The sequence below is a fragment of the Carassius gibelio genome, chromosome B21 (genome assembly GCF_023724105.1).
Source record: "Carassius gibelio isolate Cgi1373 ecotype wild population from Czech Republic chromosome B21, carGib1.2-hapl.c, whole genome shotgun sequence".
Taxonomy (NCBI): Eukaryota; Metazoa; Chordata; class Actinopteri; order Cypriniformes; family Cyprinidae; genus Carassius; species Carassius gibelio.
In genome coordinates, this window is record NC_068416.1 from 24,099,226 (window position 1) to 24,121,224 (window position 21,999).

At 36.2% G+C, this 21,999-nt stretch overlaps 2 protein-coding genes across 3 annotated transcripts; both read right to left on the reverse strand.

Annotated features, from left to right (window-relative positions):
• Positions 1 to 348: 348 nt before the first annotated feature.
• Positions 349 to 3,766, reverse strand: LOC127986060 (28S ribosomal protein S2, mitochondrial). Its single transcript, XM_052588258.1, has 4 exons — positions 3,646 to 3,766; positions 3,333 to 3,425; positions 2,614 to 2,743; positions 349 to 1,533 (listed from the first exon to the last, which is right to left on the reverse strand). Exons 1-4 carry the CDS (start codon positions 3,761 to 3,763, stop codon positions 999 to 1,001), a joined length of 876 nt encoding a protein of 291 aa, XP_052444218.1. The 5' UTR covers positions 3,764 to 3,766; the 3' UTR covers positions 349 to 998.
• Positions 3,767 to 8,491: 4,725 nt separating this feature from the next.
• On the reverse strand, positions 8,492 to 16,254 carry ppp1r26 (protein phosphatase 1, regulatory subunit 26). 2 transcript variants are annotated; one of them, XM_052588250.1, is made up of 2 exons: positions 16,093 to 16,254; positions 8,492 to 13,697 (listed from the first exon to the last, which is right to left on the reverse strand). In XM_052588250.1, the coding sequence occupies exon 2, from the start codon at positions 13,628 to 13,630 to the stop codon at positions 10,208 to 10,210; it is 3,423 nt and encodes a 1,140-aa protein (XP_052444210.1). In that variant the 5' UTR covers positions 13,631 to 13,697; positions 16,093 to 16,254; the 3' UTR covers positions 8,492 to 10,207. The 2 variants fall into 2 exon arrangements, with proteins under 2 accessions (XP_052444210.1, XP_052444211.1); XM_052588251.1 differs by lacking the exon at positions 16,093 to 16,254 and adding an exon at positions 15,635 to 15,783.
• Positions 16,255 to 21,999: the final 5,745 nt, after the last annotated feature.

Genomic DNA, 21,999 nt, shown 5'->3' on the forward strand with positions numbered 1-21,999 from the left:
ACATATCAGTTACGATAAAGGTTGGATTACACGTCAAAATGTGTATTTTAACTTTTCACCTAAAAAAAAAACGCTAGCAGTAGCCTACTGAAAGTATATCATAGCGAAGGTACGTTATTACGGTTCGTTAAACTTGGGTTCGTTTGCTGATAAAGCAACACAAGAACAATCATTAAATACGTAACGTTATATAAACCTATCACATCACTGACGTGCAGTGGACTCTTGCTAGTGATGCCACATTAAAACTTCATACAAAAATGCAAAATGAATTAAAAGACAAACCGCTTCTTAAAGTATTTTGAAAACGAATATATATGCACATAAGTACAAACAGTAAACATCACATTTGGATTTGTGAAACTTTATTGGGTTCACATTACAGGTAATCAATGGAAATTAATAATAATAATAATAAAAACAATAAATATTCAGTTTGAAGTCATTGGATTTTACATTTTCAAATTAAGCTGGACATCTTTATTTCTGTATGAGAAATGATCGCTACCAGAGAGAGAGAGAGAGAGAGAGAGGGAAAAAACTATAAAGATCTCAGTTAAGACTTTTTTTTCTCACAATTTTGACTTTTTATCTTGCCATTCGGAGAAAATATTCTCAGAACTGAAAAAAAGAGAAAAAACTAATGGAATTGTGAGATATAAATGTAAATTGAGAAGAAAAATCTGAAGTTAGATTAAAAAAAGTAGCTTTTACCATTTTTATATAAAAAAGAACTATTATGAGAATAAAACTCTGAAAAGCAGGATATAAAATAAGAATCGAATTTTTCCAAGTCTTGCAATTCTGAGAGAAGCAAAAGAAACAACAAAATTGTGAGATAAAAAGTTGCTTTTACATTTTTTATTCTGTGGCTGAAATGGGCTTACATTAATATAACTGAATTTTTACTTTTTGGACTCCTATTTCTACTGGACTTTCTCTGTGAGGACACCATCCACACAGACTCTGACAGAGATGCTGAAGCTCGTCGACCTGCTTCAAACTGAGGCTGAAATCCCCTTGAGAAGCTCCATCTGTCTCCTCTTGTCCTTTGCTCTGTTAATGGTCATTTTAAATAACCGGCAGTACATCTCCATGGCAACAGGAGTGTCATCGTTGCCGGGCACGGGGTACGTGATGAGACTGGGGTTACAGTTAGAGTCCACAATCCCCATCGTGGGAATATTCATTTTGGCCGCGTCCCGGATGCCGACGTGCTGCTGGAAGACGTTATTGAGCGTGGAGAAGAAAAGGATGAGGTCCGGCAGCCGGACGCCGGGGCTGTACTGGATGGAGGCGTTGGTGAGCAGGCCGCCCTTCCAGTAGCGTGTGTGAGCGTATTCGCCGCACTCCCGCGCCGTCGTCTCGATCAGGTGACCGAACTGCCGCCTGCGGCTGACGAACAGGATGATGCCGCCGCGGTACGCCACGTGAGCTGTGAAGTTGAGCGCCCGCTGCAGGTGCTCTGCTGTCTGCTCCAGATCAATGATGTCTGTGTCCAGACGAGAACCAAACAGATAAGGTTCCATCAGCCTGGACAGAGAAACACACACACATTGACATTCAGAAACAACGTTCAGATTCTGTGACATTTGGCATGCTTTTTGTGTGTATGTATATATAAATATGTGGTAACACTTGTAAATTAATAACTACGACTTTCCTATTAATAAATTCTTAATTTTCTGCATATTAATAGTGAGTAAGGAAGTTGTTAAGTTTGGTATTGACTAGGTTTAGGCATGTAGAATAAGGTCATGTAGAATAACGCATTAATATGTGCTTAATTAGCACTAATACATATATTCTAGTAATATGCATGCTAATAAGCAACTAATAGATGTAACCATAAAATAAAGTGTTACCAAATATTAATATATATATATATATATATATATATATATATATATATATATATATATATATATATATATATATATATAATAGAAAGAAAATTGCAAGTGTGTTTATATATGTAAATAACAGTAATATAAAATAATATAGATTCATGTATGTATGTATAATACAAATATTAAAAAAATTAATACAAATATTATATAATTGCATAAATTCCATGTAGTTTCTCAATTATACACACAGTTACAAATGATATAAAATAAAAATAAAATGTATATAAATGATATAAAAACTGAATGTAATATTCATTATAAGAGATATATTATTATAATTAATATAAAAATGAAAATTCTGTTATCATTTCCTTACCCTCATGTTGTTCCAAACCCATAAGACTTTGGTTAATCTTTGAAACACAAATTAATAAAAAAAAAAAAATGTTTTTTAACAAAACCGGAGAGATTTCTGTTTCTCCTCTGAAAGTCCAGGTAAACAAACATTAAATGATCCAACAAGGTTATAAGGGTGTCATAAAATGAACCCTAGAGAAATGTGTCATTTATTTACATCAGCTTGATTTGTTTTAGTATGCTTTTATAACCTTTTTTGGCTTGCTCTCTTTAAAAAAATCTTTCATTGTTTTTCAAAGATGAGAAAAGTCTCATAGGCTTGGAAATACATGAGAGTGAGTGAATGATGGCAACATTTTAATTTAGAGGGATTAAATGAACTATCCCTTTAAGGTCAATAACCCACCTATGCCTGCAGCCTTTCTTATGTCCAAGATGGACACGGGCTTCAAACAGGTCCTTTATGGTGAAGAGCTCAGACAAGCGGAAATAGTCCGGTTGAGTGAGTGGGAAGTTCCAGATCTTCTCTGTAGCAGCTGAACATTTAACACAAACATAGAAATAATTATGAGCTTTGAATGAATATTATATGTTACAAATTCTTTATGAGTCAAGTTTTTTTTTTTTAATCAACATCATCTTCAGTGCTTTACTGAAAACTCATATATATTACAGCACATATTTACATTAAAGTCTACATTCCAAATTAAAAGGGAATAATTATATAAGCAAGCTGATTCTATATGAAACTTCTGTATTAATTTATATGAACAGTTAAACAACAAGTGGATATCAAACACTGATTGCTGACAGATTTTGTGTTGGAAAACATTAAGATTTTAATGTATTTTATTTCCCAAAATAACATCTTTATTCACTATACTACTGCAATGTTTTATGCATTAATTACTAGTTATTTTTTAAACATTATTTACATTACATTTTAATAAATACTTTTTCTCTCTCTCTCTCTCTCTAAACATTTCTCAGGGACCCCTGACACTCCCCTGTGGCCCCAATGTATAATTGCTTTTTCAGTACCGTATAAACTGACAGATACTATATCTCTAGTATTATTACACACGTGTAATAATCTCTTCATCATTTGATCTCTGACAGTCTCACCGGTGTCTGGCGCTGCTGCAGCGGAGCTGAATGTCTGTCCGTGACATGAGAACACAGCAGAGACCAACCGAGGGCTCCGGAGAACCTGCCTTACTGAAACCGATCATATTCATTCATTCATTAAATCATACATATATGTTGCAAAACTGCTTAGTCACTATAAAAACTCGACAGACACATAATGTTTTATGTCATTGCAAATCACAAGGAAGACGTTATATTATAATGTTGTTAACTGTTACTACAATATGCTTTACATAATAAAATATACCTTTAGTGCATTAACATTAAATACAAACACGTTTTATTTCACCTCTAGGTAAGACGCCCGGTGCCATGTTTCCGTTTGAGCTCCGCCCACTGAGCGTAAGGAAGAGTGCAGGATTGTGGGTAATGGTGTTCCATACAGTGCTTTGGACTGATAAAACCATAGACATATAAATAGCTAGACGCCTCATTGGCCGCTCGACCGCACGTCAACGTCGCCGCCATATTGGAGCGGGCAACTCTCTTAACTCTCACATCAGGACAGAAGAAAACATACCTGACTCATCGACAGATTGGACACCTACAAACCATCACACGATAATAAAAACAGATCTCGGGGTGTTATCTTTCACAGGTAAGACTCAGCTGTTCTTCCTCGATGTTTTTTGGTTATTTTTAACATTATGTTGGCAGCTTAATTAACCACAAGTGTCAGACGATTAATAATATCGCTAGCGTAGTTAGCAGAGAAAGCTGAGACGTCAGAATTCAAAGTTTAAATGAATTCTTATTACGTTTTAACTTATATTGCCGTTTATATAATAAACGAAATGGTGTTATGAGCACAATATACAGAGTGAGCCCTTTGACTGTCTAGATTAATGATGGAGCTAAAGCTTTTCTCTCTTTAATTTCACTACCGTTACTTATTTACAAAGATTAAGTGGTTACACTTTAGAATAATGGTCCTTTAGTTAATGTTAGTTAATTCATTAATGAACATGAAAAAACAATGAACAATACATTTATAAGATTAGATTAGATTCAACTTTATTGTCACTGCACTTGTAGGTACAAAGCAACGAAATGCAGTTAGCATCTAACCAGAAGTGCAATAAGCAGTAAGTACAGAATAAAGGTCTATAATATGTACAATAACTATTCAGGTAAGTATTATGGACATAATTTACAGATATTAAATACTATAAGCAAGATATACAGACAGGTGTACTATGAACATACTATACAGATGGGCTATGTAAAAGTGTATGTACACTATAGGCAGAACTATGAACATAATTTACAGTATTGCAATGGACAGTAAAGTGCATAGAAAAAATTACAATGTGCAAATGGATTATACAGTGTTCCTGGATGAACAGACAGTAGTGCAAGTAATAACAAGTTACTGTTTTTTGCTTGTTGTGAATAAATAAATAAATCAGAGTGTTGAAGAGGGGGAGGAGTCTATGTGTGGTGTGGGGGGTGTTGAGGGGTGTCAGAGGGCAGAGTTCAGCAAGGAGACAGCTTTAGGGAAAAAGCTGTTCCTGAATCTTGTGGTCCTTGTCCAGAGGCTCCTGAAACGCCTCCCGGAGGGATGGAGGTTAAATATTACTGTATTTATTAATCTTTGTTCATGTTAGTTAATAAAAATGCAGTTTTTCATTGTTAGCACAACTTTTGATTTAAATAATGCATTAGTAAATGTTGAATTGAACATCAACTGAGATTAATGAATGCTGCAGAATGATTGTTCTTGCTTAGATCATGTTAACTAAAGTAGTTAACTAATATTAACTAATGGACCGTTATTCAAAAGTGTTACTGATTAAGTTCATCACTTGATTATAAGGATTTCATTGCTTTTCATAAAACTGTGAACTGATTCTATGTATTCTTTTTTCTTCCCTTTTAGCCATTTGCAAACAGGACAAGGACAGCCTTAAGGAAAGCTGAGGAAAGCTGTTCTCTGCATTTCCAAGAGACAAGACTATACCTCCCTAGACTTGTGTTGTGTTTGTACTAAACTCAGAGCAGCCCTGAATGAATCGACACAACGACCCAGCTCATATTCTAATACTATAGACTGCATTTAAAAAGCTTTGCACAGGCTGTTTAATGCTGATCATGTACTGCGTGTGTCTTTACACAAAAACTACATGATGTTAATAGCCTAGAAATGAAAAACACAGGAACTCATAGTGAATCCAGCTGCAATAGCATGATAAATTCATTGTGATGTTGTTATAATTATTATTAATTTTGATTAATATCAAGTTTTTGAGGGGAGCATCTCATATTCTGGTCTGTGATAAACATAACTATACTTTGAGATTGTGTGGTACAAGGTAAACCTCACACCCAAACATTCATATGTGTTAACATACATGGAAAAATAAATCACTGTTTCAAAATGTGTGTGTTTTCTGCATGAGTGTGTGTAATGTGCATTATAGAACATATACATACACACACACACACACACACACACACACACACACACACACACACACACATATATATATATATATATATATATATATATATATATTATACATGCATATATTATACTTAAGGAGCTCATTAATTAAACACAATTTGGAACTCATGTCCACAATTTTTTTGTATTGTGTCTTAATTTGATTAATAATTATTAAACAAATAGTATTTTAAAATTACATTTCAATTTGTTTTATTTTACTCTTTAATTAACTATTAATTTATTCTACATTTTTGTCTATTCTGTATTATTCCACCCTTGATATTACATATTCTTCTTGCTATTGTTAACCTATTGTTGTTAAGTTATTTATTATGGTATCATTTATATTATACAAATAATTTTATACTATTATAAATCTATTATATCGAACATGTTATTGTAGAGTTGTACTCGCTTTTCATATTATTCACTTTACTTTAAGTTGTACTACATGTACTTTTTAATATAACATCACTTTTCTACTGTGCACTGTATCAGTGCATATTTTCATCTTCACTGGAACCATAGCTTCATCAGTTACATGTGTTATTATTTGTTGTGGAGTTCATCTGTAGGCTATAGTGTCACTTTTTGATTTGTATTTACTTGTTTTATTACATTTTCTCAACAATAGTAAATTATTAGTGTTTAAAGATGTATTACTTAGATTTTATCACAGAATTTCAAAGGGAATGAGCTGTGTTCTGATCTGAGCCACGAAAGAGAAAAAAAGAAAGAAAAATGTATGGATTGAACACAGAGAAAGCAATAAAACAACTACATTTCATTTAATGTATGTTCAAATTAAATTACATGCATATGTCACAGTTATACTAAATTAACATTAGAATTGTAAACCGAAAATAATCAAATAAATCAACAAGTGAGATAAATGTGAGCTTTCACAATTCCTTACGAAAATTAATAATTTTCCAAACCTAACCAAATAACTGGAGGCAAAGTTTTTAACAGCACATATATCACAAACATGAAATCGGTTGATAAATGTGAACGTTATCGTGTTTTTATTCAGAAAAAACCGCAGCTCCCCGTTTACTTCCATGTATTTTAAAGGCAGTCTTGCCCTCACTAACATGGCGGACGCGTTGACGTATCGCAGCAACGGCTCAGAGCGGCCAATGAGGCGTCTAGTTATTTATATGTCTATGGATAAAACCGTTGCATTGCACACCACACAAACTACAAAATTCCACAATGGCCCAGTGATTTGAAACAAATAAAAACTTTATTGATGGAACCGGTGTCAAATTGACTACAATGAACAATTTAAACAACGGGAATAAAGAACTCTTTATAAAATGAGAAACTGAAACAGAGAGACAAGTAAAAACTAAATATAAAACAATAACAACATAAATATTAAATATACTGAACTATACATGTATTCTGAACACGTGAACCTCATATTTTCCAGCGGCTTCAGTTTACCTGTAATAAAACGAAACATCATGGACAAGATCCACTAATGCTTAATAACCATAAAGCATCTAAAGACGTCACTTAATATTAACCTTTATAAACTGAGCCGTCGTTTTATATCAAAGTGAGCAGAATGCATTATGCCCTGTATTATCTGTGCAAGTGTATTTACCTGGTCAAATTGATCACAAACTGCAGCCTTCGTTTAACTGTTTTGCTTTCCTACAACACACACACACACACACACGTTTTGGCACACAATCCAAAACTCAAACATCAGGTAGGCTATATATTCGCTCACAAGTACTAGGTGGGTCAAATCTGTGTTACATAAGTGTGTGTGTGCAAGTAAATGCATGAATTTTTAATAGTCTTTTTATGTACCTCTAGCTGCTTTTGAATACGAAGGCGTCTGGTTTGGAATTTCAGACTTCTCTCCTCTGTGTCCAGGGCAATATATGGACTTAACAAGAACCCTGGATCTATAGATGTGGACAAAGACCTGGAGCGAACAAAAGAACCAGATTTACACATTCATACACACAGTCAGCCTCTGCATCTGTGAGCTGCAAATACCAATCTGATTGCTGATATTATAAACACAAATTGTATACATTCATACATTTGGCATCTAAAACAATGTTTTTGTTATCATTATTATTATTACAAAGTGTTCACTGGAAATTTAGCTTTGCAGGATTGAAGCAACAAATCTATAATTTTACATTCTTTAAGAAAAATATAAACATCAAAACTTATATTAAAGAAACATGCAAACTTTTTAAAAACGTAAAAACTCCTGCTTCTTGTACTTGTCTGATGTATCATGCATGAACAACTTCAACGGAGTTTAACTGGTCACAGACATAGCATATGGACACAGTAATGTAACAAAATATTCAATGACAAAGCCTCACATTACAGCATAAAGATATCCTCTAATCTTCTTTTGTGATGAAAAATCAACAGGCCATTCTTTTTTGTCTCCTGATGAGTGTCTAATTAAAAATATGAACATTCATAAGGACAAAACTATACAAAATTAAATAATATTTTGAATATTTGTCATTTAGTTACATGTGATGCAAGGAAACAAACTGGCATTAGCTTCAATTTAGACATCTGTGAGGAAGGAAGCTACTTTTTATATAGACACAACACAGAGGAAGCTTTGTAAGATACTGATTAGAAACACACACACACACACACACACACACACACACACACAGAGTATAAGAACCATACAGCCTTGTGTCTCAGTCAATTTTTATTATACATCTTCAGAGATACAGTTTGCATTTCGTTTCTCTGTGCAGAGCAGGGGACTCCAAAATCATTTTTTAAGTTTTTTTTGCAAAATATCTATGAAAACTGGCAATGCCCAGCATAGTCAGCATGAGTCTTTACTTTCTTCTCTTCTATAAACAAAAATAAATAACATTCTTTTCATATAGGAAACACCTACATATAATAAGCAACAGAAACAGGAACTAAGAAACAGGTGCAGAGAGAGGGATGAGAGAGAGAGCGGTGTGACTTTTGAGAGAAGGATGCAAATTTGTGCTAAAAGAGAAAGATAACTGAATTTTGAGACACTGAGAGAGAGAGAGAGAGAGTTTCCTCCTTTTAATTAGCAGTCTTAAATAAATCTTTGAATGTTGTCCAGTGGTACAAAAATTAACTGGTTATGACACGGATATAAAAAATTCTCAACTAAGTACATAAAAATGTGTTAAAGGGGAACATTGTGAAAAAAAACATGCTTGTTGAGGGCAAGTTATTTAGAAGATTTTAAAAAAGCGTAAGGGTTACGATTACTGCTACTGCCGTTTAGCTGTAAAATTTTAATACCAAGTAATTGGCCATTTTTCATACACATTTTATATACATATGTAAACTTAAAGGGTTTCATTTATAAAACAAGCAGAACACATTTCTTTATAAGTTGTTCAACAAACTGTTTTTGTGTAGACTGTTACTTTGAACTGAATGGACCAATTTATACAAGAAGGGCTTTGGGAACTATTTTAATGGAAAATCATTCTGCTTCAGTTTCACAAATGAGGCCCAAATGAGTCATTCAGTGTTGTGCTGATGAGATTTTCCTCATTTAGAAACCTCAGGGACTATTTTAATGTTACTGAAAGGGGACTCAGCCCGTCCTCTCAGAGGTCAAGGATCTTGAATTATGTTGATTATGTTAAACCATTATGCATTGATGCAAACATACAGTTTAGTACTTAAAGACGCAATTTGCATGTTGGTGTTTATCTTGTAGAAGTTTTTGCAGAAAAAAAAAACGATTTCCTAATGGATAGGCTAAATATTTAAACCTGGAAACCATTTAACATGTAAACTCACCAATGATATTGCCATCTTTTCATAAACCTTCGTTTTTTACTTTTCATAGTCTCAAATAAGAATTTCTCAAAAAGCAAAGTTTGTAAAGCATGATTCATTCAGAAATGCTGCAGCTGCTGCAGAGAAAATACAAAACAAAAACAAAGTTTAATCTCTCTTCATGACATCATGTCTGCTTTTAAATATATTTATAAATGTACAAACATACAAAAAAAGGATGTGGTACACTCAAATAGTCCTACATGACGTCCCATGGAACCTAAATCATACAGTACAAAAAGTCTGAAACAGTGAAATGCAGGACTAGACGCCGCAGTCTGTCAGGCTAATGCTAAAATAAAACAACTAATGCTTAAAGCCGAAGGAAAATTTCGGCTGTATGGTTGGGAATCTAGCAAAATACTTGCGATTCACAGACTTGGATCCAGAGATCCCCCCAAACCAATGACCAAAACACTCATTAACTCTTTCTAATTAAAGACGACGACAATTTGTTGAAGTCTTTCGTATCTTACATCTTAGAGCATGGATATGTACTGGGATTTGGCAACCATGTTCCCTCAACTGATATGTGTGTGTGTTTGGAGAGAGGACAGGTAGGTACTCACTGATTATGGGGCTGAGTCTTCCTGTCTTTTGTCTTCTGATCTTTCCTTTCCTCATCTGACTCTACATCTGTCTCATCAACACATTTCTCTTCCTCATCTTCCTGCTCTTTCTCTTCCTTGCTAACACTTCCTCCCTCCCTTTGTCTCACTCCTAAACATGCAGTGGACTCAGTCGGCTCTATCTGGCTGACCTGCAGGTGGTTTGTCCTTGCTAAGGGCGTTGGGAAAGCAGCCTGGTCCCGTTGTACCTGGATTACACTGCCGCCCTGGTGGGGGTGCAGTACAGGTGAGGGCTGGCACAGGTGTGAGGTGGCAGGGGATAAGTGTGGTCTATCGGAGAGGTGTCGGTCCCTTTTAAGGCGGTTATGCAAGTAAAGTCCCTCTGTCCTGCCCCCAGGGGGCGCCGAGGTCAAGGGGTCACCTGTGGTGACAGCACAGGAACTAATTTGAGGTTTTGTGATAGGTGAGGGACAAAGAGAACTAATGACATCCTTCAAAGGTATCCTAGTGGCTGATGTTAACCTCTGGTGGCTGACGGCAGGGTCATTACCATCTGCCGCGGAAAGTACCTTGACGTCGCTCATACCGCTGTTAACGGGTCTCATCAGGAATAAGTTCTGGTGTTGATGACCCAATGATTGGGGCATCTCTGAGCTCACAGAGGGAGTAGTGAAGGAGTTGGGTTTGATGGTATGACTTGTCGGAGTGTCCTTATCTGTCTGAGAGCTGCCGTTCTTTGGATCTCTTGGGGTCGAGATCTCAAGTTTTTGACTTTCGGTCCTCCTACAACCCATAATGCAAGAGCTGCCGGGTGTCAAGACTGGTCCCTTGTTGAGTTCTGCAGGTGCATCCGCGGATCTTGCAGGTGTGCCTATGGATTCTGCTTGTGTTTCACTTTTGAAGAGTCTACTAGAGGTTGATGCTGAAGCAGAAACTGGAGTTTCAATTAGGATCTTCTGACGTTCTGGGTTAACATCGCACTCTGGAAGTGAAGTCAAGGAGTCTACAGCCTCTTCCTCCTGTTTGGTGTTTGCGGTGAAAGGTGTAGACTCCTTGGCTCTTTCAGCTAGAAATCTCCTGATCTCTTGCTCAATGCTATCATCACTGTCCACAGAACTGTCTTCGTCTTCTGCATGCAGACTGGAAGAAGGTAAGTCCACATCTTGAGTCTTAGGAATCCCACCATTCCCAGTCACCTTGTCAGGTTGTGCAGGGCTTTTAGATTCTTTGATGTTCGGGACTTCTGATCTGCCTCTAACTGCTTTGCTTTTATGACCCTTGCCATTTTTAGTCCGAATGTTCAGTGTTTCTTTGCCACCTTTCAAGATGCCAGACTTAACGAGCTTGGAAGGGATACTCTTCAGGTCTGTAAAAGGTTTCTGTTTTTTCATAGCATCCAAAGATGAAGCCTCGGAAGGTCTGGTGCTTTTCCTCACCTTCATATCCCTCACTTTCTTTTTGACTTTTTTCTTTGTCTTAAGTAAGTCTTTAATTGCGGCATCTAGATCCTCATCACTGTCCAGGGAGCTGCTTTTGTCACTGCTGTCATTTCTCTCTGAGCCAATCGCAGTCTTTGGACTGGACATACTGTAAGTGGAAACTTTGTCTTTGAGTACACTACTATCCGTACCCTTGTGAGATGGGGAGTTCTGCTTCAGTTTGCTGATTTTCTTGGTGGTTAGACTACTTGAATGGGACGTCACAGTGGGCGAGGCTGAAAGCTCTGGTCTGGTGGAGTCACAATAATTCAGAGTTGTCCCTGGAGGTTCCTCTTTAATATTCAAAACCAAGTCACTATCTCTAGAAAGTTTGCTTTGTTCTTCTTTGAACTTGCGTTTTTTTGACAGGGAGAGCCTCACTGCTTTGTTCGGCTGGGTTTCCTTCTTCTTCTTTGGCTCTTTGCTTGTGGTGGGATCTCCTGAAGCTGTTGGAGGTGCACCTGTTGTTGTAGGAAGCTCTTTGTTCATCTTTGCTTTATCCTCCAAAAATTTCCTTATCTCTTGTTCAATCCCGTCCTCACTGTCAACAGAGCTTTCATCACTTTTATCTACAGTTGGTGCAACAGTGGGGAATGTCGGCATCTGAAGCAAATTTCTGTTAGCAATGCTTAAGTTGGACTCAAACACCTCTGGCATGACAGTTTTGGAGATGTCTAGAATGGCTTCAGCACACATCAGCTCAGCAGTGTTGACCTTCAGGCTGGAATGGATCTGATGTTCAGTGTGGGTTTGTTTTGAGTTTGAAGGGGGTGTGGCACACTCTTTGACTTTAGAGCCCTGTGATGTACACTTGTTCAAAAAGTGGCTTACACCCAGTGGTGTAGGGAGATTAGACTTCTTAGTTATCAACTTCTTCTTGCTCTTCTTGGACAGTGCTTTGAGTGGCTCAGTGCTCATGCATTCGGAAGCAGCGACGGCTGGTTTGATATGTTGCACAGGCACAAGTTGGACAGATTTGAGAGGACTTTTCTTTTTCTTCTGCTTGTCTTTTTGTTCCTGGAAGTGACGGATTGCTTCTTCAATACCTTCATCGCTGCTCGATTCAGAGTGCTCCCTTTGTCGTGAAGATCTCAGGGCATCATTTTCACCTTCCTGTTTTTGTTTTTTCTCTTGCTGGAATCTCTGAATCTCCTCTTCAATTCCATCATCGCTGCTTGAATCGAGCCATTCCTCTTCCTCTTTAATGACGAGACGAGGTGGAGATCTGTCCATCTCTGAAGACGAGGAAGATCCTTTCTTTGCTCTGGGTGGAGGAAGACTTTTTACAGGCAAAACTTTACTTGTGTCTGCTTTCTTAAAGGGATTTTCTTTGCTTAGCTTCTTCTTCTTGACTTTCTTCTTAAGGGGCTGCGTCCCACTCAAGGCTCTCTGTATATTATTGCTAGCAATTAGCACCTTACCACTAGTGGAATGTGTGTGTTTAGCAGCATCTTGGACAGTTGGTTCCCTACGCTGAAGCTTGGGCGCTGGGGGCGAACTTGCCATCGGATCCCCTTTCCGCTTGTGGTCCACCTTCTCCTTCAGATACTCCTGAATGGCCTCCTCAATGCCTCTGTCCACAGAATCATCACTATCCGAATCATCACCAGTATCAGATCTGGCAAGCTGTGGCTTAGTGTCTGCCCCTGTTCGCCTGGATCGTGCAGAAGTGTCCATGAGTCGCATTTGACCCTTGTAGTCAGCCTCGTGGCTGGAATGAGAAGCCTTTTCGGTCTGCATGTTTTCGCTCATGTCCGAAGACTGGGTGCTGTGGAGGCTCTCTATAATCATCTGGATCTTCTGTGGGATGGGGGTGCCGCTAACAGAAGCAAGGTCGCTGTCGGAAGCACTGTCATTGAAAAAGAGAGGCAGGATGCAGCTCTTATTGGATCTCCATTCCGAGTGAATAGCCACCACCGGAGGAACTGTCTTCAGGAACATTCTAGAAGGTCGGAATGAAAGGGATGTAGGTGCATGGGGAAGCTCCACCGGTGATCTTGTTTACATTCTTAAATGCAAAGAACAGAAGTTGTAATTTTAACAACATTAATAACATTTAATTCTAAAACATTGCATGCAGTGTTTAGAAGAGTGATTAGAGCATCATTTAAAATATTAGGAATACATTCTTTACAAAACATTAATGGTAGATGGGACCAGGGAGAGTTGAAGTTTGTCATTTGAACAAATTATCTACAGGGATGAAATCAACATCATACAACAATTACATAAACAAAATTCACATCAGTAATGGATTATAATTTTAATGCAGTCAGGTTATAAATGTGAATTTACAGAACTTTTATCATCAGCAGATTTTCATTTAATTTGAAATGCACATTTGCTCAAAACTTTCATCTAAAATGTATATTGAGAGAAAGAACAAAAAAAAGAACTAGAACAATTGCGTATCAGAAAGGAAGGGTTGTAACAACCTTGGGATAGTGTATAAGCTCACAATTAACAATTAGTGAGCACATATTTAGGACAAATTATTTAAAAGACTAATTGTAATAATAAAAAAAAAGTGTTAAGCAAACACTTAAATAAAGCAAACAGATGTTACAACATTCCACAGTCTGCCTATTACAGGCAGCGCTGTCACAAAAATTTACAGAGCCTGGTATAAAAATTATGGTTGGGCTCCCCAACCTCCAGGGCAAATTAGTGGGCCCACAACTCAAATATGGGTCACGGCTGGGTCAAAGACAGCAGAGAAAAACAATGATAAAAGCAAATAAAATATGCAGCTAACCATATAATCCTGTACTCTTTACATTTTTTTATTAAAAAAATTGGTCTTTCACTTAGTGGTATGGCTAATACTAATGCAATATTTATCCAAGTGTTTTTGTTCTATGTAGACTGGCAAATCACAATTAAATGTTAATAGAATGCTTACAGGAGGTGTATTGCAATTATACATCAAAAAAAATTGTGGGGGATATTCAGCTTTATTGGCTTTTTCTAAACAATATATAGCCTACCTATTAATATTATAAATACATGTTCTGTAATTTTAAGATTTGTTAGCTTTAACACCAGAACAGATGTTTCAGTGGCACTTGATATTATAAACATAGAAATAGCAAACCAAATTTTGTGATTTTTTTTTTTTTTTTTTGCAAACTAATTATCGTGTACGAACAAACAGCGATGTTCGAAATCCACATTAATGAGCCGGTTCTTTTTAGTGAATCAAACACTACCGGTGTTGTCCGCAGTGGTACGAGCTTTGAACGAATGACTCTTATGGACTGATTCTTTTAGTGAATCACTTGTGATTCCGAGCTTCTGCTGAATGAATCTGACTCACTGAACTGTAAATTATTACTTTATTTACTTCTAATTAGCCTAGAAATGTCAGTGTGTTATGTCGTAGTTAAGGCATAGTTAAGTGTAGTTACAGTCTACTTTGTCTATATCACAAAAATTATGAGCTTCGATTCGTTTTATATGAATGACTAAATTCAATGTATTTTTATATTTACTGATCTTTAAATATATAGTTACAATAAATTATTGGAATGATTTACACCAAGAAATCCGTGTAAAAATTATTTGTGCTTTGTTACGTTTGCTGAAAGTTAACATCACTTGAGGATAATAAATGTGAACAAGAATTACATTCATTTAAAGTACTTATCCGTACAAAGTACTAAAAGAATCACTAATGGAACTGTTAACGAATCAGAATCGTCAAGATAAATCAGAATGGCTGTATTCATATAAATTCCTATTGCTAATTTTAAGGGCGCGTAAGCTAACGTGCATGCATCGATACCCGAGCAGTACCGTAGCCGAGGCCCCTTCCTTCGCTGCCTTCAACCGCTTCACCTCCTCAGACAATAATCTCCCGTAAGTTATGACAAAATAACTCCCTCAGCTGAACGGAGACTTTGTATCTCCTTTGCACTTCACCGTAAGAAACTTGTAATGTTTTACTGTGATTTTGCAGTCCCGCAGTCAGAGTTCCGTCTCACCGGCGCACCGGGCTCTCCCTCCGCGCAGCTCGCGGCTCTGCATGCACTCTAAACCGGGGAGCGGAGCTAAGAGACACCGTAGAGGAACGAGCGTCTTCCGCCTGCCGGCCACGGTGTCTCCGGCCGTGTTTACACTCGTTTAGTTTCAAAAGAGCTTCTGTTAGGGGGAACCCCGGAAGTCGTGCGTTTAAACGTGACATTTAATAAACCACCCCGTTTAAATGTAGCAAAGAAGGAGAAGGAGGAAAGCTAAAGTTCGCCTTGAGATGTAACGTTGAGCGGTGAGACGCTCAAGGGGCCTCTTCACTTCTCGCCGGTTCATTTTCCAAAACCTTCTTTGTATTGTTTCTCTCTAACGAAAAACATCAGAGAAGTAACAACGCGCTGCATGCAAGCGACAGATAACGAGATGAGGCTCACCTTGCGAATGATGAACAGTTGTTGCGTTTATCTTCCAGTGTTACAGATCCAGCTTTTGTAATTCTTAACACATTTTTTGGAGCGTCTACACACGGGAGCGGGCGCGCGCAGCCGTCTCGTGCACCTTCAGAAATCACTTAAAGACACAGTACCACATAACTAGAATTGTGTTGTGAAATTAAAGGGGTCATATAATGCGATTAAAATTTTTCCTTTTTCTTTAGAGTGTTATCAGCTCTTGGTGCACGAAGAAGATCTGTAAAGTTGCAAAGACTAAAGTCTCAAATCCAAAGAGATATTATTATTTATTATTATTATCTGCCAGGTCCCCTAAACGGCTCATTCAAACACGGCCCACATATCTACGTCACTATGTGAAATTATTTGCGTAATGCCACCCAAATATTGGAGACTTAGGTCTCTACAGAGCAAAAGTGGGCGTTCATGACCTTGTGGTTGTTTTCAAACTGGGTGTTTCTAAATCATGCAATCAAAATAATCCCCTTTACCGAACCCCACCCCTAAACTTACCATCACCATGTCAGTCAGTCCATCAGGTCTAAAAACACCCTGATCTGGTAACTCCCATTACTTTCCTGCAGAGACCTATACTTGAAATATTCACGCAAAGAAAGAAGGCGTGGTTTCAGAAACCGTTTATTCCTTGCCATTCTGACCTTTCTTTTCAAAATGTTCTCATAGTTTCTAAATTTAGGCGAAGAAGCTCAAATGTTAATGATTTTTAAAGTTTTGAAGTTTAAAGGTGCATTTCTGCTATTATAAACACAATTTTGATATAGGCCTACTGAACATGATTTATTTACAGCTATTAATTATTTAATATAACTAATACAGCTATTTAATCTCAGCATTATTTTTGTTAGAATCAGGCAGATAGTGCTTTAGGAGGATAAATGCTCCATGAGATGATTTTTGTATTATTATTGTGTGGATTAACTTCAGTCACAGAGAATATCTTCAACTTTAATTTCTCTTTCCTTTGGTTGATTCTGTGTTTCACTCCTCACAGGATCAAGCTCACCTCTGCTCAGCCATCATCACACAGATATGAACTCTGCCGATCCTTTAATTTTACACTCAACTCTTATTTATGCATCATAAATCTAATTTACTAAATTATCTTTAGATTAGATTATTATCTTATCTATTCCTGAAACTGAGACTCTCGTTTTTTCTCCCCCTGGAATAGAGGAATCATCAACAATTACTAGAAACATCACAGTGTTATTTTATCAAGGTATTTTTTATATTAATATTGACAATTTTTTTTTACTTTTACTTATATACTTTTTTGTCTTTCCATTCACACATTTTTGTACATCTCTCTCTCTCTCTCTCTCTCTCTCTCTATATGTATACTGCACACACTCTAACTTGGGTTATTTGGCAACCCAACGCTGTCTTATTGTTGGACAGAACACATGCTTGGTTATTTTGACCCAGCTGTTTAGACATTTTTACTGTCCATGCTGGGTTGTTTTATTTAAGTCATATATTGTTTAGAATGATTACAGTATATTGCTAGATTAAAATGGGCTGGAAATTAAAAATCACACAAATAATTACTATAGGCAATAGTAATAATCAAAAGATAAACATATATTATTACACAAGAACACCCGTGGATAAAATAGAAGATATATTGAATTTATTTGGATGAATATGGCATATACAATATTACATACATTTAAACTTGTTTAACAAACATTTTATAAATAAAGAAGGAAAATTTAAAAGTAGCATTTTCATTTAAGTAAAAAATTAATTAATTATTTTTGTTTTACCTGTATTTAAAATTCCACATTGTATTTTGTTTTAAGGTTACATGGTTACAACTTAAAGGATAAAATCCTGGCAGAAAAGGACTAGTAGCTTTTCAGTGTTTTACAGTCTATCTAACTGAACAACAATTAGAGGTGCTCCGATCACGATCGGCCGATCGTTATGCGTATCTCCTCAGTAAAGCCGGTTTTCTAATCAGCGGTTAATTCCATCAGGTGCGTGATTTCACATAGAGCAGCTGCTACTACACAGAGCCATTGTTAATAGAGAAGATGCGCAAATCACGTTAATTTTCAGCGTTTATTGGCCCATCTTCTCAGTTAACAACGGCTCTGTGTAGTAACAGCTGCTCTATGTGAAATCACGCACCTGATGGAATTAACTGCTGATTAGAAAACCGGCTTTACTGACGAGATGCGCATTAACGATCGGCCGATCGTGATCGGAGCACCCCTAACAACAATTATATACAGTGGGACTTGAAAGTTTGGTCACCCTTTGCAGAATCTGTGGAAATGTGAGTAATTTTCAAAAAATAAGAGAGATCATACTAAATGCATGTTATATTTTATTTAGTACTGTCCTGAGTAAGATATTGTACATAAAAGATTTTAACATTTAGTCCACAAGATAAAAAAAATGCTGAAATTATTAAAATAACCCCACTCAAAAGTTTGGGAACCCTTGGTTCTTAGTACTGTGTTCTGTTACCTGATGATCCTCAACTGTCTTTCTGTTTTGTGATGGTTGTGCATGAGTCCCTTGTTTATTCTGAACAGTTAAACTGAGCAGCGTTCTTCAGAAAAATCTTTAAGCTCCTGCAGATTCTTCAGTTTTCCAGCATCTTTGCATATTTGAACCCTTTCCAGCAGTGACTTTATGATTTTGAGATACATCTTTTCAGACTGAGGACATTTGAGGGACTCAAACACAACTATTTAAAAAGATTCAAACATTCACTGATGCTCCAGAAGGAAACAAGATGCATTAAGAGCTGTAAGAAGATGGCCAAATTTGTCTTATTTTTTTGAAATATATATTTTTTCCATTTAGTTCTGCCCTTCGTAAGCAACAGAAGATACTTGTATGTTTCCTGGTACACAAATAAGTACAATTTACCTTGATCTTCAAATTCCAAAAGTTTTCTAAATGTTACTAAACTTGGACTAAATGTTAATATATTTTATGTACAATATCTTACTCAGGACAGTATTAAATAATAAATAACATGCATTTAGTATGATCTCTCTTATTTTTTGAAAATTACTCATTTTCACAGATTCTGCAAGGGGTGCCCAAACTTTCGAGTCCCACTGTATACAGTATACAAGTTAATAACAAGCTGTATCATAAATTCACATATATTATTGACCATTTGGAAACTTAATGCACAATTGAAGTTTGTTCTGTTAAGCATCTGTCTCCAGCTCTCTCCAGGTTGATGTGCTGCTTTGCTGGCTGGCTGTTCAGTGGTTTCCTCTTTTTGTGTAATTTAGAATTTTTTTTTTTAAAGAGTTAAATTTGTTGCTAGGTGCTTTTTGAAAAAAAGTTGCCAGGGTAGTCTGAAAAGTTGCAAAATCTAGCAACAAAATTGCTAAGTTGGCAACACTGTTTCGTCAAGAGGCTCAATAGAGGAAAAACAACAACAACAACAACAACAAAAAACCAACAACCCAGCGTTAAAGGTTAAAAATGACCCAGCAATGTAGTTACAGAAAAGCTACCCAGCACATAGGTTAAAATATAAAAAAATAACCCAATAAAAACCCAGCATTTGAGTTAAAAAATAACTCGGCCTCCTTCCCCCCCCAATTAATTTCTTTCTTCTTTTTCTGTTCTTTGTGTTAATTAAACCTAGCATCAAACACAACTAAATACAATAAGTAATAATGATCATAAATAATACAGAATTTGGGTATAGTTAGAAAATAATATCATAAAATAGAATATATGATAATTTCTTCTTCATTTATCCAAATGTTCATTTATTAATTTTCATTTATTTCAAATATTTATTTTATTTTACTTTATTACTATTATTATTAATATTATTAATTTGTTATGTGTATTTGCCATTTTTATTATTAGAAAATATTGTAACACTTAATGAATTTTCATTTCTGTTTTTGTTTTTATTGATTTCCTGTTTTTAATTTTAGTGCTTAAACTTTCAGTTAATTTTTTTTTCACTTAGTATAAAATATTCATAGAATAATAATAATACTTATGTTTTGTTTTATTTCACATCTATTTCAATTAACAAACATTTTTTTTAAATAGTTTTAGTAATGATCATAAACCATTCAATTATTCATTCACACTGTAAAGCAAACAGTCAAATGTATAAGTTCTCTTAAATTTTTAATTCTGAAGGGACGAATATGTAAAAAGGCTGAATGCAGATATTTATTCATTTTATTAAATAAACGTAAGCAGTTCTAGTGCTGTGAATGGTGTGGCAGGTTTTGTACACATGGTGGCGCTGTTAGTGTAAGAATCCATACACTGACTTTTCTCGCTCCAGAAAACCATTAGGCGCATTGATGTTTTGTTGTGTGTTTGGAGTTTCTGAATGCTGTGCTGATCATTTACTCAAAACTAACTTCACCTTTTTTCATCATTTTTAGTTCAAACAGGTGACTTAGAGTAACCACAGACAGCTCTACTGTAGTTCATCACATTAACTCTCTATGGACATTTTTTTTTTTTTTGTTTAATCTTAATGTATCTATTTTTTACCATCTAAGAAGTTTGCAGCAGTGTATTGTATCATTGCAAAGTCTGGACTGTAAAATTGTGATCCTGCATGTGTGTGAATCATTGTGAAGAGAGCATGTGCATGCGTGTGTGGGAGGAAAAGAGCTGGAGACAGAATGGGTGTGATGTGGAGGATGATTCAGATGTGTTTCGCTGTCATTATAATTTTTACCTGCTGTCTCTTCTCGTCTGCCTAAAACACCTACGCACTCGCAGACACACTGTCTCTCTTTCCTCGTTGCTCTCTGATCATTTTGACAGAGTTATTTAGGGCTGAATGTGGCTTTATACCTTTGCAGCACCTGCATATTAAAGCTTTCCTGCCAAACGACTGACATTTGCACTTAATTTATTAACAAAGCACAGAAACAAACACAAATCTGACCTAATGCACATTCATTTTACTAACTGGAGTAAAATAGGATTTGACCAATTTACATATACGGCTGTCAAAACACAATTAATGTCCTTGATATGCAAGACAACATAATTGATTAAAATGAACAAAGATGTTAATTGATGAACTGGACTGGGGAGGATTACTTGTGGATTATTGTGATGTTTTTACCAGCTATTTAGACTCTCATTCTGACGGCACCCATTCACTGCAGAGGATCCATTGCTTAAAAAGTGAAGTTTTGCTATAATTTTCTCTAACTTTAATAAACAAACACATCTACTTGGATGGCCTGAGGGTGAGTAAATGATCACCATATTTTCATTTTTGTGTGAACTATTTCTTTAATGATTATTCAGCAAGAGATTAAAAAAAGAATGAAAATCGTCCCAACCAGCCCTCGTCTCTTATACTTTACCTGAATGTCAATCTGTGAAACCAATGAGGAATAAAGAGAGGCATTTTAAGCAGAGAGATGAAGGTGATGAGTATTTAAATGAACGTGTTAGTATTCAAGTGAGATAGATGTGAGAGTGAGGGAAAATCTAGGAAATTGCACAGGAGCATCATTACCAGTGATTTAGTGATGATAAGAAAAGAGTGGAAAGTGAAAGATCGAGAGGGAGACAAAATAAGGAATGGTCGATGAACGAAATCAGATATGTGCCGCTAAACAAGTTTGTTTCCCTATGGTTTGAGCTGCCAATTTCCTCTGATGAAATATGACCCAAAGTTTTCAACGGCAGCAGATTTATCTTGCTGATAATTGTTTTTAGATTATGGATGTTTTTGGAGTGATTTATTGCAGGCAGAAGGTCCCTGTAAACCCAGTTACAAGGGCACCTTTAACTCAGGAGAGATTTCGTTAATATGCCTTTTGAATAAATTAATCTATGTGTATGTTTGACCCTGGAGTAGGGCACACGGGACACACACACACACACACACAC